This window comes from Mustela nigripes, chromosome 7 (genome assembly GCF_022355385.1).
Source record: "Mustela nigripes isolate SB6536 chromosome 7, MUSNIG.SB6536, whole genome shotgun sequence".
NCBI lineage: Eukaryota > Metazoa > Chordata > Mammalia > Carnivora > Mustelidae > Mustela > Mustela nigripes.
The window spans coordinates 116,826,547-116,840,772 of NC_081563.1; the positions used below are offsets into that span (position 1 = coordinate 116,826,547).

Below are 14,226 nucleotides of genomic sequence, written 5' to 3' on the forward strand. Positions count from 1 at the left end.
TTTTTTTTTTTTTTTTTTAAGATTTCAGTTATTTATTTGATAGAGAGTGAGAGACAGAGAGAGCATGCACACAAGCAGGGGGAGGGGCAGAGAGAGAGGGAGAAGCCGAGCAAGGAGCCTGATGACTGGGGGTTCCATCCCAGGATCCTGGGATCATGACCTGAGCTGAAGGCAGCCGCTTAATCGAATGAGCCACCCAGGCGCCCCCTACTGCTCTCTTCTTTAATCTTCTCTGCTGGACCAGGAGCTAATTCAGGGAAAGAAGGGTCCTCTCCCTCACATCCAAACACCTAGTTTGCAGAACCCATGGCCTTCGTTGTATGTCTGAAGCTACAAAATGAATCCCCGTGCCCGTGCAGCGCTGGACTCTTACCTGCCCAACGTTGAAGGTCAGCGTGATGGCATAAAAGAAATTAGAGTTGGCACTTCCTGCATAAATCCAGAGGTGCCACAGGACAGGGAAGAGCAGGGAGCAGACGATAATGATGCAGGCAAGGACAAAGATGTTTCTCAGGACTGCAAAGACAGACGGTCACAGTTAGCCCAATGCCGATTCTTCTTGGCACCCTTTCTTGGGGGGATGGCCCCACAGGACAGAGAGGCCCCAGGCAGAGCCTGGTGTAGCTCAGAGGCAGAAATCTCTCCAACCCTCCGGCCCCCAGACTCAGAGGCTCCGGGGTGCCAAGATGCCCGGGGTGCCCTTGAGTTAATGGCTGTCCAGGCCCAAAGCCGGTAGGAAGTCCTAGGTTTGGTCTCTGCACCTTCCAGTGGTGCAGAGGGCTAGATGGGCCTAGATGGTTAGAGTCCGTGAGTCTGTGATGGCGTCTGGAGACCTCAACTGGGGCATTTCAGTGTGACAGTGCCCTCTACCCCCCCACTCTGGGAGTCCAAGGGTAATCGCTTCCCTCCACCGAAGCAGGGTGCTGTCTGTCCTTATGGTATCACAGACGAAACAGCAGCGGGAACGCATGGAAATTAGAGCACCTCGCCGCCTCCCGGAGCATCTCTACGGTGCCACAGCCCTGGGTCTTAAGAACACGTTTTTCCATTTTCCTTAATTCATGTCTTAGGTTCCCTGCCATTCTCTTCAAATGTCCTTCACTTTTCCTTACATGATTTGAAAAACTCTTCTGATACCCTCTCTGTCTGACTTGGTCCCCCAACATCCCCAGAGGGATTACAGAATTCCCACCAGGGAAGAAGCTCTCTGAGAGGCCCAGACCCTCCTGTTGGTACCCGCAGGTGGAGGGGAAGGATCAGGACAGCGTGCCCAAACTTGGCCTTAGAAAGACAAATACTTTGGTTAAAGTCATTGCTCTGACACTAAGCCTCTCTGAGCCTCAGTTTCCCCATCTCCAGAGTAGGGCTAAAACGCCTACCCTCCGGTGGCTTACAGAGATTGAACAAGATGTGCAAAAAACCTGGCGCAGATGTATTCCTGAGTATTTTCTATGGCTGCTGTAACAAATCACCACGACCTAAGTGGCTTAAACAGTATACAGTTGGGGTTGAGTTTGAGCCCCACATTCAGTACAGAAATTATTAAAAAATTAAAAAAAATGTATAGTTTATCTTACATTTCTGGAGGTCAGAAGTCCAAGATGGGTCTCATAGGCTAAATTCAAGGCATCCGCAGGGCCCTGGGCCCTCTTGGAGGCTCCAGGGGAGAAGCTATCCGCGGGCCTGCGCAGCGAGGAGGGGCCGCCTGCATTCTAGCCTCACAACCCCGTTCCCGCTTCATCTAGCAAGGCCAGAGTAAGTCCTTCCTCTGCCACAGCAGGCTGACCTCTTTTGCTTCCCTCTTCCACTTTTTTTTTTTTTTTTTTTTGGAAAACAGACTTTAGTTTTTGGTTCACAGCAAAACTGTGGAAGAGATCCCCACCACGTGCCCCCTGCCTCCAAGCCCTTCTACTTTTTTAAGGGCCCTTGTGGATTACACTGGGCCTCCCTGCAGATAAGCCTCCAGGCTAATCTCCCCATCTGAACATCCTTAACTTTAAATCCTTTTGCCACATAAAGTAATATATTCACAGGTTCTGGGGACAATGTGGATATCTTTGTGGGGAGGGGAGCATTAATCTGCCTGTCGCACTGCGATCCCCCCCCCTTTAACTTATTAAGGGGAATCTAACAGTAGGATTATATGCTATGTTTATCTTTTTCTTTACACGTTATTGTATTTTTAAAGAAACTAGTAAGTATTACTTAAACTAATGAAAAGAATGCCTTTAAAACAAACAAACAAAAATTTACCAATGGATCTGTATCCCAGCAGACACTTAATGTACAGAAGTTCCCTTCCCCTCTCTGACCCTGACCTTCAGGAATTCCCTTCTTCCAAATCAGAGTTTGGGGAGATTTCAGAGATGGGGAACCTCCCAGAACATTTAGGTTGTTTGTCTTGGTTGTACAGACACTTGGTAGAACTGCTATACCAGGGGTTCATGCATCGGAAGGGGGACTGGATTACACATGCAAGGCTCAATTCTGGCTGCAAAGTAAGATCACGGGGGAGCCCCACCTGGTCTGAGTCAATCAGAGTCTCTAGGGGTGGGGCCTGGGCATCCATAGTCCTTTGTAACAGCTTCCCTGGTGATTCCAATATGCAGCCAAAGCTTCAAACCACGGGATTACAGCTGCAAACCCTTGGCAAATAAGAGGCCCAGACCAGTCTGCAACAGAGATTTCACTGGTCTGTGTCATGGTGATGATAACCAGAACTAAGTAGTTCAGAGTTCTAGTTAAAGGTGAATGTTTCGAACTCAAGACTCAGGAGAAGGGACAGGTATCTCTTTGTTGCTGGTTGTTGTTCTTGTGGAAAAAGTCTTTTCTTTCGTGAAACAGGGATGAATGGCTGGCAGTTGACTAGTCTAATGTCTTCAGCAAAATAAGAAGTTGGCAACTCTGTCACCAGAGTTTTAAAAAAAGTATTAGTGGTCTGTGAACTCCCACAATTTGGAAACACTGGCCTGGAGGGCTTGTGGGGTCCTCTTTTCTGTCCTGAGCTGAGAGGGTAAAGCCCTGACTCAAGCCTTCCTGAGACTTATTTGCTCCCATCGGGAAGTCTGGGAAAAGGGATACTTGCATTGAGAATTACTATTAGAAAACACGTTACAATCTCAAGAAAGGAGAACAAACCTTTTTGCCATTCCTCTACTCCCACATCACTATGTACAGTTCTTAGTGGTTCCTTTTTTTTTTTTTTTTTTTTAAGATTTATTTATTTATTTTAGGGGAGAGGGCTAAGAGGCAGAGGTTTTTTGTTTTTTGGGTTTTTTTAATGATTTTATTTATTTGACAGAGAGCACACAAGCAGGCTGAGGGAGAGGAAGAAGGGCCCCTGCAGAGCAGAGAGCCCTGAGCTCCATCCTAGGACCCCAGGATCAAGCGCCGAGCTGAAGGCAGATGCTTACTGAGCCACCCAAGTGCCCTGGCAGAGAGTCTTAAGCAGACTCCGTTATGAGTGTGGAGCCCAAGGCAGGGCTCAATCCCACGACCCTGAGATCACAACCTGAGCTGAAACCAAGAGTCAGATGCTCCTTTCATCGGTTCTTTCTGAACCCCTGGAAATTAGTTTGCTGAAAAAGATATATATTACTCCTCAAACAAAACTCCTGTGGCCTGACCGCCCAGGTAGGTCATCGTTCCTTGCCTCTAGCCACTCTGGATTTCAGACAGGTCAACGAGAAGGTGACAAAGTGCACAGAGTCTGGGAGAGGCTCCCATGCAGCTCCTGGCTGCAATTACAGACAGCTGCAAAGATACATTCCCATGTGCCTGGAGGAACTGTCACCAGCATCCAGCTGGCTTCTGCCCTGTGGTGACCTTTGCAGGAACAGGGAGCTGCTACTCACTCTTGCTGGCTGACAGGCCAGAGGATTAAAGCCATACGCCAGAGCACACGGTGCTGGGGGCCTGGGGCACAGGACAGCTTGTTCCAGGCACCAGGTGTCAGAGATGTCAGAGATGACCTGGGCCTAATGAGATGGAAGGCTCACCCTTCATTGGACTTATGGGGTCAGATGGAATCGGAGTCCTCACCACACTTGCAGGGTGGCTTATCCAGTCTCTGCCTCTGTCACTGGCAAACTGAAACTTCAGGCAAGTCCCCTTCCCTCTCTGAGCCTCAGGCGTTTAGGAATAAAATTCTAGGGCTCAGTGGGTTAAGCAGCTGCCTTCGGCTCAGGTCATGATCTTAGGGTCCTGGGATGGAGCCCCCTGTCAGACTCAGCAGGGAGTCTGCTTCTCCCTCTCCCTCCCATGCACCACTGCTCGCCCGCTAGTGCTCACTCATTCTCTCTCTCCTCTCTCAAAGAAAGAAAGAAAGAAAGAGAAAGAAAGAAAGAAAGAAAAAGAAAGAAAGGAAATCTTCTAACAAAAAAAATTCCACTTGAATCCAATCCCACTGGGAGGAGCACAGAAGGAACCTGGGAGCTTCAAAGGTGCTTATTGTATTATTATTATTCTCTAGATTTGTATGTTTTTTAATCCATATGCTTTTATCTTTATACAAAAGTTAATAAAAACAAAACAAAACAAAACACACACACACATACACACAAGCTCTTTGAGCCGGACCATCGCAGGCCAGCATGGGCTCTGCCAGCAGGCTGCTCCCTGACACCACGATTGTGTGTCCCTATGACTCATCCTTGCCCCAAGCACCAGAGTCCCAGCCTCTGGGGCCTCCATTCCTGGCAGGGCCCACACACCTCTTCTCCTCCCACTGGCTGGGATAGGAAAACAAAAAGGTGTGTGTGAGCAGGCCTGTTAGCACTGGCAACTAATGTTTAAGCTGAATTTTAACCACACTGTAAGTCCAGCCTAGACTTACAGACTGCTCCAAGTCTCGGCGCACAAGTCGGGAGGACTCGGCTGGCGGTGCTCCGGGCTGAATGCAAGGCGCATGGACGTCCTGCCCCACACGGGTACCCTGAGCACAAGTATTCCCTGCCACATGGGCCAGCCATCGAGGTGGGCAGCCAGTGCTCTGTGTGGGACCTTCTATCAAGCTGAACTGTAGACTGCTTGCCCAACCAGCCAGCTACAGCAGCGATTAGATCATCAAAGTTTCTAGAAACCTCATCCTTATTTTCTCTGCCTCAACCCCGAGGGGCATAAAATAGCTTATTTCAAGTTTTGAAAAAATATGTTTATTCCAGTGACTTGGAGTGACTCTGACTACTTAGCTTGAAGCTTTGATCATGGAAGAACGCAGGGGGCCCCTGCATGATTATTATCGGAGATAACCGGAGTGCTCTCTGTACATATATCCTTTCTCAAACTTAAAACACCCATGGAAGATATTCTCCCTATCTGACAGATAAAAAAACCAAGAGACTCAGAAAGGTTAGGTGATTTTCCTAAAAACAGATAGCTAGTAATGCGAAAACCAGGATCCAGATTCAAGTCTTTCTGGCTCCAGGCTGTGTTCAGCAATCAGGGATGAAGGATTAACCAAGGGCAAGAAGTATCCTGTGTGGGACAGACAGCCAAGAAAACAAGGACTCTACTTTTGGGGAAAGAGGATCAATGTACCCAAGACCCACCCTGTCACAATCTGGGGCATGTTGACATGTTTGGTGGCCTCATGACTTGTCACTGGCCACTCTGCTGAGGGGCACCAGGCTGACTCTGAGCCCACTGGACTGGATGATTCTTATCTGTGCAATGAGGATGTCACAGGCAGAAGATGCCACTTCCTTCTCCCGGTCAGTCCAGACTGGTCACCGCCCCACAGATCACCACCTGCAAGGGCAGCCCAGGCTTAGCCCGCCCACTCTGCTGTTTACCTTCGCTCAGAGGCCCCGACTTACAGGTAAGTTTCTTTCTAGCAGTTGGTTGGTTTCACTTCCTGGTTGACACCGAGACAGCCCCAAATAACAAGGAAGATTTACTTCCTCTGAAGCCAGCCTCCCCAAGTTCATTCTTGACATCTTGCGGTGCACCCACTATAGGCAAGGAAAATCCCACAGCTCTTCTCCCATTTTAGTTTAGAGAATCAAGTGGCGTTGGGCCACTGATACTGCTTCTTTATTAGGGGGGGCCTAAAAATCCATCCAGAAACACCTGCTGAGCTGTGTGGGTCAGGTCTGATCCTGGGGGGCTGGGGACACAGAGTAGAGTGAATCATAAGCCTACCCTCAGGAAACTCATTACACTGAAAAGAACCCTCACAGAGGTCTAAGAATCCAACTGCGGGGAGCACCTGGGTGGCTCAGTCATTAAGCGTCTGCCTTTGGCTCAGGTCATGATCCCAGGGTCCTGGGATTGAGCCCTGCTTCAGGTTCCCTGCTCAGCGGGAAGCCAGCTTCTTCCTCTCCCACTCCCCCTGCCTGTGCTCCCTCTCTCACTGTGTCTCTCTCTGTTAAATAAATAAATAAAATCTTAAAAAAAAAAAAAAAAAGAGTCCAAATGAGGAAAATACTTGGGGTCTAGGGAGGAGGAGTAGCTCACTGCACACCCTCTTTGGGGGAGGGGATGGCTAGAGCCAAACAGGTCTTCAGAGCAGGCAATGGGTAGTGTTGTCATCTGTCTTTTGTGGACATTTTAGATGCAGTGCTGGGAAATGGTTCAAAGCCCAAGATCTAGTGTTCCACTATCCAATACAGTAGCTACCAGCCAAGTGTGACTTCTTAAATTTAAATAAATTTCAATTAAAAATTGAGTTTCTGAGTCACACCAGTGGCTGTTCTATTGGACTATGCAGATACAGGATGTTTCCATTATCACAGTCCTACTGGACAGGACTAGCTAGAGGCTCATAGCCAGCCCTTCCACTTACCTATCACATAACCTTGAACAAGTGACAATATTTTCTTTCTTTTTTTTTTTTTTTTAAAGATTTTTATTTATTTATTTGACAGAGAGAAATCACAAGTAGATGGAGAGGCAGGCAGAGAGAGAGAGAGGGAAGCAGGCTCTCTGCTGAGCAGAGAGCCCGATGCGGGACTCGATCCCAGGACTCTGAGATCATGACCTGAGCCGAAGGCAGTGGCTTAACCCACTGAGCCACCCAGGCGCCCTAAGTGACAATATTTTCAACCAAGGCTGGTGTGAAGATGAATTGACCTAATGCACGTAACACTCTTAGAACCACAGTGGCCAGCTGGGTACCGAGTAGGTGCTCAAAAAATGGTGGTTATTTTGGGGTGCCTGGCTGGCTCAGTCAGTTAAACATCAGACTCTTGGTTTCAGCTCTTCTGCTCAAATCATGATCTTATAGGTTGTGGGATCTATACTCAGTCTTTGACAGGCTCTGTACTCGGCACGGAGTCTGCTTAAGATTCTCTCCCTCTGCCCCCCGCCCCGCTCTCTCTCTCTCTCTCAAATTAATATTTTTAGAAATAAAATAAGCAGCATTTTAAAAAGGATTTATTTATTTGAGAGGGGCGCCTGGGTGGCTCAGTGGGTTAAAGCCTCTGCCTTTGGCTCAGGTCATGATCTCAGGGTCCTAGGATCGAGCCCTGCATTGGGCTCTCTGCTCAGCAGGGAGTCTGATTCCTCCACTCTTTCTCTCTGCCTGCTTGTCTGCCTACTTGTGATCTCTGTCTGTCAAATAAATAAAATCTTTAAAAAAAATTTTTTTAAATATAAAAAGGGTTTATTTATTTGAGAGAGAGAGAGTGAGCATGAGTGAGCTCGAGCAGAGGGTTGAGGGGCAGAGGGAGAGAAGCAGACTCTCTGCTGAGCAGGGAGCTGACCCGGCCGATCCCAGGACCTGGAGATCATGACCTGACCAGAGCTGAAAGCAGTTGCTAACTGACTGAGCCACTCAGGCGCCCCCGAAATGCTGCTTACTATTATTACCAACACAAGTCTATCGTACCTAGCAGGCAGACAGACACTCAGGTCACTGTTGCTCTCCTGGTGCTGCTAGCACAGCAGATGCTAAGCAAATGCCTATCAATTTCTTTTTCCCTGGCCATTTCATCCAGGGACCAGGCTGACACAAATCTTCCACCAGAGGTTTGGAGGTAGGAGTACTCACATCTGTAGAGATGGTTCCACACGGGGAAGAAGGCCATGTAGAGGGCCACATCCCCCACCGTTGGGTAGGACTTGAAGATGGAGATGATAGCAATCTGGATGAACATGAAGAAGATAGGGTGCTCCCTGGGGAGGGGCAGGGCAGGCAGAGAGAGAGGGAGAGATGAGTCAGGAACCAGGTCCACCCCAGGGACTCGTAACCCCATCCCTTGAACCCAAAAATACTCTCCAGGGAACTTCAGGCTGGGGCTGGCTCACAAGACATGGGGGCCAGACTGAGTAGTACAGCAGAAAACCGTGGGGACCCAGAGATATCCAGAAGTGGGGGTGTGAGGGCCCAGCAAACACTAGAGATATCCAGAAGTGGGGGTGTGAGGGCCCAGCAAACACCCAGAGATATCCAGAAGTGGGGGTGTGAGGGCCCAGCAAACACTAGAGAAACAGCCCATCATCCTCCTACCCCCATCCCAGCTCCGGGCCTTCCCCCAGGAGCCACTGAGGAAGAAAACAAATGAAGTCAGCTTCATTACTGGGCTCTAATGGCTGCTTGTCAGAGTCATCCAGCAGCCTCTCCCTCGCCAGAGGCTTCTCCGACAACCGGACCAGGGCAGGATGTGCCTCCTTGCTGACACTCTTCTCCTCTGACAGTACCGTCAGTCTAGTCTCCAGACGCTTAGCTATGAAGAACTCCCTTCCAGAAAGAGAACTGATTGCTGAAGGCAGCTTTTCAGCCCTTAGGTGCCGGAAGATCTTGCTACCTTAAACTAACAAAAATGGCTACCATTTCCTAAACCCTCACTCTGCCAAGTTCCGTCCCAGGGGCCCTTCCCTTGTGCCATCACGTGTGATCCCTATTGTGCATCGGCTACTCCTCAAAGTAGGCAGTACCGTCACCCACACTTGGCAGACGAGGAAACGGAAGTTCCGAAAAGGTAGGGGAGTTAGTAAGCAGTGGGGCTGTTTATTTCCAGAACTCTTAAGCATCACCAGTACTGTTCTCCTGAGTGCCTAGCCGATCACAGCTCTCGACAGGAAGGGTGGGGACAGAGCTCCATCTCCAGTGTTCCGCCGAGAGCTGACCAAGTGCTAAAAGGAAGCCAACAGAAGAGGCCAGATCTACATCCTCCTCAGCTGTACCTGAACAACTGCATATGGCCTGCTTCTGCGCAGTAACCTGGGTGTCCAGCTCATTAAGGTTTTCTTCAGAGATTAGTGGTATTCTTGTCTTGCAGGTCAAAGGTCAGGGTGACTCAGTGGGTGTCAGTCTGAGATGTGGAGACAAACATGTACACACCCTAAACACTTGAGCAGTTTTACCCAGCAAATGCCTCAGACTCAGCATGGCGAAGTCTCACAGTCCTGTAGGCTCTAGAAGGGTCCAGCTAGCGCAGTGAGCATCTTCCTAAAGATAAGCCAAATCACTGGCTGTGGACTTTTTAGATAGCTGGTAAGAAAGAATTGCAACATTTCTATGAAAGGGCCTGTGAAAATACAGTGACAAGAAATATGGAGACCCAAACCTCCTGCAGGATTGTCTGGAGAGAGGCGGCCCGAAGGGCTCTGCTCCCACAAGGCTGGCACTGGAAGCAATTACCACAGGGGGCTGGAGAGTTAGTAGAGCTTCCGTTCCAGGCTCAGGAGGGCGACAACAGGGGAGGTCACTTCATACTCTCTGTCTGTCCCTACACCCTTGAAGCCCTGACCAGGGGCAGGTTGCGGTGGGGGTCACATGCCAGTGGTGCAGTTGTGTACCCAGGAGCCACCTGTGGTCTTTCACATGCAGACAATGAAACGGGCTACACAGAATGAGGAGAAGTGTTCCGGGCTCCTTGCTTCTCTCAGCCCAGCGGCTAGCCCTGACCAAAACAAAGGCAGCGACTGGGGACAACAGACGGCTGGAGAGCTTGGCTCGGCAAGGCTGCCAGAGTTCTGGAAACTGCAAGGCCAAGGAAGGTTTTCTGTCAGATGCCAGGCCAAGGCTATATTACGGGAAGGAGGCATGAGCTCTGAGCTTTTATAGAATGGGAGCCATGTGCATTGGTACACTGGCCAAGAAGACTGGCAGGAAGGTTAGAACGGAGAACTCAGGCTCTTGAACTCTAAACCAAATTCCCTTCTAGGCTCCCTGGACCAGGAGCCAAGGACAACTGCCCCCACTGAGATCAGAAGGTGAGGGGCTCTTCAGGCACCCAGGACCATCATCTGGACTATGTGTCAGCGCCTGTTTTCCCTTCTCTGAAGCCAGGATAATAGAGAAATTTCCAGGGGCGCCTGGTGGCTCAGTGGGTTAAAGCCTCTGCCTTCGGCTCAGGTCATGAGCAGGGTCCTGGCATGGAGCCCTGCATTGGGCTCTCTGCTTAGCGGGGAGCCTGCTTCCTTCTCTCTCTCTCTGCCTGTTTCTCTGCCTACTTGTGATCTCTGTCAAATAAATAAAAATCTTTAAAAAAAAATAGAGAGCAATTTCCAGATGCTAAGTGATCTCTCTCAGGAGTTTGGCACGGTGCAGGGAGACGAGTATAGATTTTGGAGATAAACAAACAGAGGTCTGAATCCCAGCTCCCCTACTTCCTAGCTGTGTGACTCTGGGAAAATTGTTCCACTTCTCTGAATGTCCATTTCTCAACTATAAAATGGAAGTGATGATAATAAAATGATGCCTACTTCCAAGAAATGCTTTTCAGAAAGCCTAAAAAGGGGGCACCTGGGTGGCTTAGTCGCTTGGGCTGCTGCCTTCAGCTCGGGTGGTGCTCCCAAGGTCCTGGGATGGAACCCCGCATTGGGCTCCCTGCTCAGCGGAGGGCCTGCTTCTCTCTCTCCCTCTGCCTGCTGCTCTTGCACTTATACTCTTCATTTACTTGTACACTTCACCTCTGTGTCAAATAAATAAAAACCTTAAAAAAAAAAAAAAAAGCCTAAAAAGGGCTGGGCTGGAGTCAGGCTCAATACATGTTAGCTTTCTTACACTATAAAAGAGAGCTCCACAGACAAGCTTTTTGAAGGACATCGATCAGAAGATTAAACAGAGCTACAGGTAATACATCCTGAGTCCCCACTGTCCCTGGGATACAGATGGAGGACACCCAACAAGATCCATGTTTTCCAAAGACATCTTCCAACACCAAAGCCTTCCTCTTATCCAAAATAAGAAGTGGGCTCAGTAGCACATGGGCTCAGAGTGAAGCCTGGGGAAACACCAGGGTGCTACGAAGCATCCTTCCTGCAGCCTGTACTTGTGTGTGGCTCTACTGCTGGCTATGGCTATGGGAACCGGGGCCCATTAAGGGCAGGGTCCCCTGGACAGAGATGGCATAACCCTGACAGCAGATGCTCCCCGGTTAGAAAGGCACCTGGTAAGACTACCAATGGCTCATGGACAAAGCAGCAGCAGGTCCAACCACTTACTTTAGCTTTATGGCTAAGGGGATGGTGTAGAAGAAGACGTTGATCTGGAACACACATACAAAGAAGAGGCTGAAGTGCTCAAACATCTCCGCAAAGAAGTACCAAAAAAGACCAATGTTTGGAGTGAGATCTGGAACAGAAAGTCTGGAATGAAGAGAACAAAGGGAGAGAAAAAAAGAAAGCCAAATTGTAAATGGTTTGCTTTGACCTGGTCTTCTCCTAAAGATTTTGGTCACCACTGGGCAGCCAAGGATGACTGTCCCCACTGAGATCAGGATGTGAGGCGCTCTTCAGGCACCCTGGATATAGATAATTAATAAAAACAAGAGGCAGAGAAACAGAAAATAATAACCCTTAACAAATATCAGCTGAACCAAACTCTGGTGTGCATCAAAGATCTGAAATGAGGCAGCATTCAGGCTAGAACTCAAAAGACCAGTCCTTCTTTTAGGGACTAAAATACATATGTTTAAATTTAGGAGATATTCAGGACTGTAACAAAAGAGGAATGGGTTTTAAGCAAACAATCTCTATTTGGGGGCATTCCAGAGACTTCTCTACAGGAGCAAGCTCAAGACCCTGCTGCTCCCCATTTTTGCTCTGCAGCCACAAGGCAGGAGCCAGAAACCGAGGGCCTGATACCACAGTGACTTCTGGGGCCTTGCAGAAGCGTCAGCAGGTTCCAGCTAGGATCCCAGATTTCATTTGAGGAAAAAAGGGTTTCACTGGAAAACTTTTTGTCTAGTTATATCAGATAAAGACTGGTTGTCACTCTGGCTCTTCTAAAAATTTACATGATATGTTTTATTTTAAAAAACAGAGCTGAAACTAAGGTCAATTCACAATTTTAAAAGGGCAACAAATAGAGCACAGAGAAGGGAGAAATATGCCCTGGCTCATGGTCAGAGTTCACTGACCCCAAGGCCTCCACCCAAGGCAAGTCTTTGCCTCCTGCTGTGACCACATTTCCTTTTCTGTAAAATGAAATAAAGAATACAGTAAAAAAACAAAACAAAACAAACAAACAAAAAAACCACCGTTTATGGGTCAGCAAAAAACTAGGGAATGCTTTTTACCAGCAATACAAATTCCTATCTAAGAAACAGAATGGAGAGCTAATAGTCATGCTCCACCAGGATTTAACACAAATTAGCAGTCCAGAATCCCAAAGCAGAGTCTGCCACTCCATATACCTTCCCCACCCTGACAGGTTTAACTGTCTAACACCTAACTGGGCTGTATGTTCCCTGAGGTCTGGGCAGCGACCATCCTCCTCAGCATACCATACAGAGAGCACTGGGAAATGTCTGCAGAATTCATACTTCATTCTGATTCTCTCTACAAGTTTGGTGCATGGGAGGTGGCTTTATTTTAAAACTGTTTGAGACCCTCTTGCAGGAGAGGAATACATCCATTCCTGTTGGGGACTGAACCAAACCCTTCCAGGCAGAGGCTGGTCGTTGCTTCAGATGTTGCTAGAGAGTGATCTTTAATCTCACTAGATTGAAGGTGGTTCTCGAAGTGTGTTCCAGTATTAGCATCACCTGAAAACTAGTCAGAAATGTAAATTCTTGGTTCCTATCCCAAATTTACTTAATCAGAACCTCTAGAGTTTGGGCTCAGAAATCTGGTGTTAAGAAGCCCTGCAGGTGATTCTGGTGCACGCTGAAGTCCAAGGACCACTGTGTCGAGATGCTCCCTGTGGTTGCTCACCCTCTGACTCCAGCTGGAGCTGAGAAAAACAAATTAGCTTCTAGAGTTTTCTAATGAAATCATTACTTACATGAAGCCGTAGACTGCAGGGATGAAATCCCAGGAGCTGAGAAGGAAGAAGGAGAGGCAAATGATTACCACTAGACTTCCCACGTACATCATGGCATATTCCCAAGAGAAGATCCAGAAGGCTTTGCTCTTCACTTTCACAGGTATGTACTGCCGCTAGGAGAGAAGGCAAAATGGTCTATTTAGGGATGTCAAGGGCAGAAGGAAAGTATCAGCTTAAACTCCAAAATCCCTTCTGCAAAGCACAGGACACAGAAAAATTTTGAAAATCAAAGGACTGAAAAGGGGGTTGCCTGGGTGGCTCAGTCGTTAAGCATCTGCCTTCAGCTCAGGTCATGCTCCCGGGATCCTGGGGTCAAGCCCTGCATCGGGCTCCTTGTTGAGCAGGAAGCCTCCTTCTCCCTCTCCCTCTCTCCCTGCTTGTATTCCCTCTCTCACTGTCTCTCTCTCTCTCTCTGTTAAACAAATAAATAAAAAATCTTAAAAAAAAAAAAAAAGACTGAAAAGGATTTACTTATGCTAGGTAAATACTAACCAAAAGAAAACTAGTCTAGTTATACTGTTACCAGATAAAATAAACTTTAATGTATAAAGAACTGCAAAAATAAAGATGTTCCATAGTGATGAAAGTTTCATCAGAAAGATGTAACAGCTCTAAACTTGTATGTACCTAATAACACAGTCTAAAAATATATAAAACCAACACGGACAGGTCTTCAAAAGAAAAATAGACATAACCATCATCAGAATGGTAGATCAGATAAAATCAGTAACCAAGTAGGAAATACGAATAGCACATTTTTAATAAATTTGTAACTTCCCTGAAAATGAGTCAGTAAAGAAAAAAAGAAGAAAAGTCTATATATCTACATAAAGAAAACGTGGCAAAATAGGAACTGGGTCATCTAAATAAAAGGTACTCATTATATTAGTTTTTAACTTTTCTAAAGCATGAAATAAAAGATTATGGAAAAACTAATTCAAGAAACAGAAAATTAGAACAGTCCTATAAACATTTAAGAAATTGAATTAGTAATGAATAATTCTCCCATA

General features: G+C 47.6%; 1 protein-coding gene across 2 annotated transcripts in view; it reads right to left on the bottom strand.

Moving 5' to 3' along the window:
* PIGU (phosphatidylinositol glycan anchor biosynthesis class U) overlaps window positions 1–14,226 on the bottom strand; it is a 91,657-nt gene that overhangs the window by 13,015 nt on the left and 64,416 nt on the right. Inside the window, exons 8-11 of one of the 2 annotated variants that reach the window (XM_059407969.1) lie at window positions 13,175–13,329; window positions 11,392–11,535; window positions 7,991–8,115; window positions 374–516 (exon numbers count right to left, since the gene is read on the bottom strand). In XM_059407969.1, the coding sequence (XP_059263952.1) occupies window positions 374–516; window positions 7,991–8,115; window positions 11,392–11,535; window positions 13,175–13,329 (567 nt within the window). The remainder of the gene's footprint in view (window positions 1–373; window positions 517–7,990; window positions 8,116–11,391; window positions 11,536–13,174; window positions 13,330–14,226) is intronic. The other variant, XM_059407968.1, reaches the window with a different exon arrangement.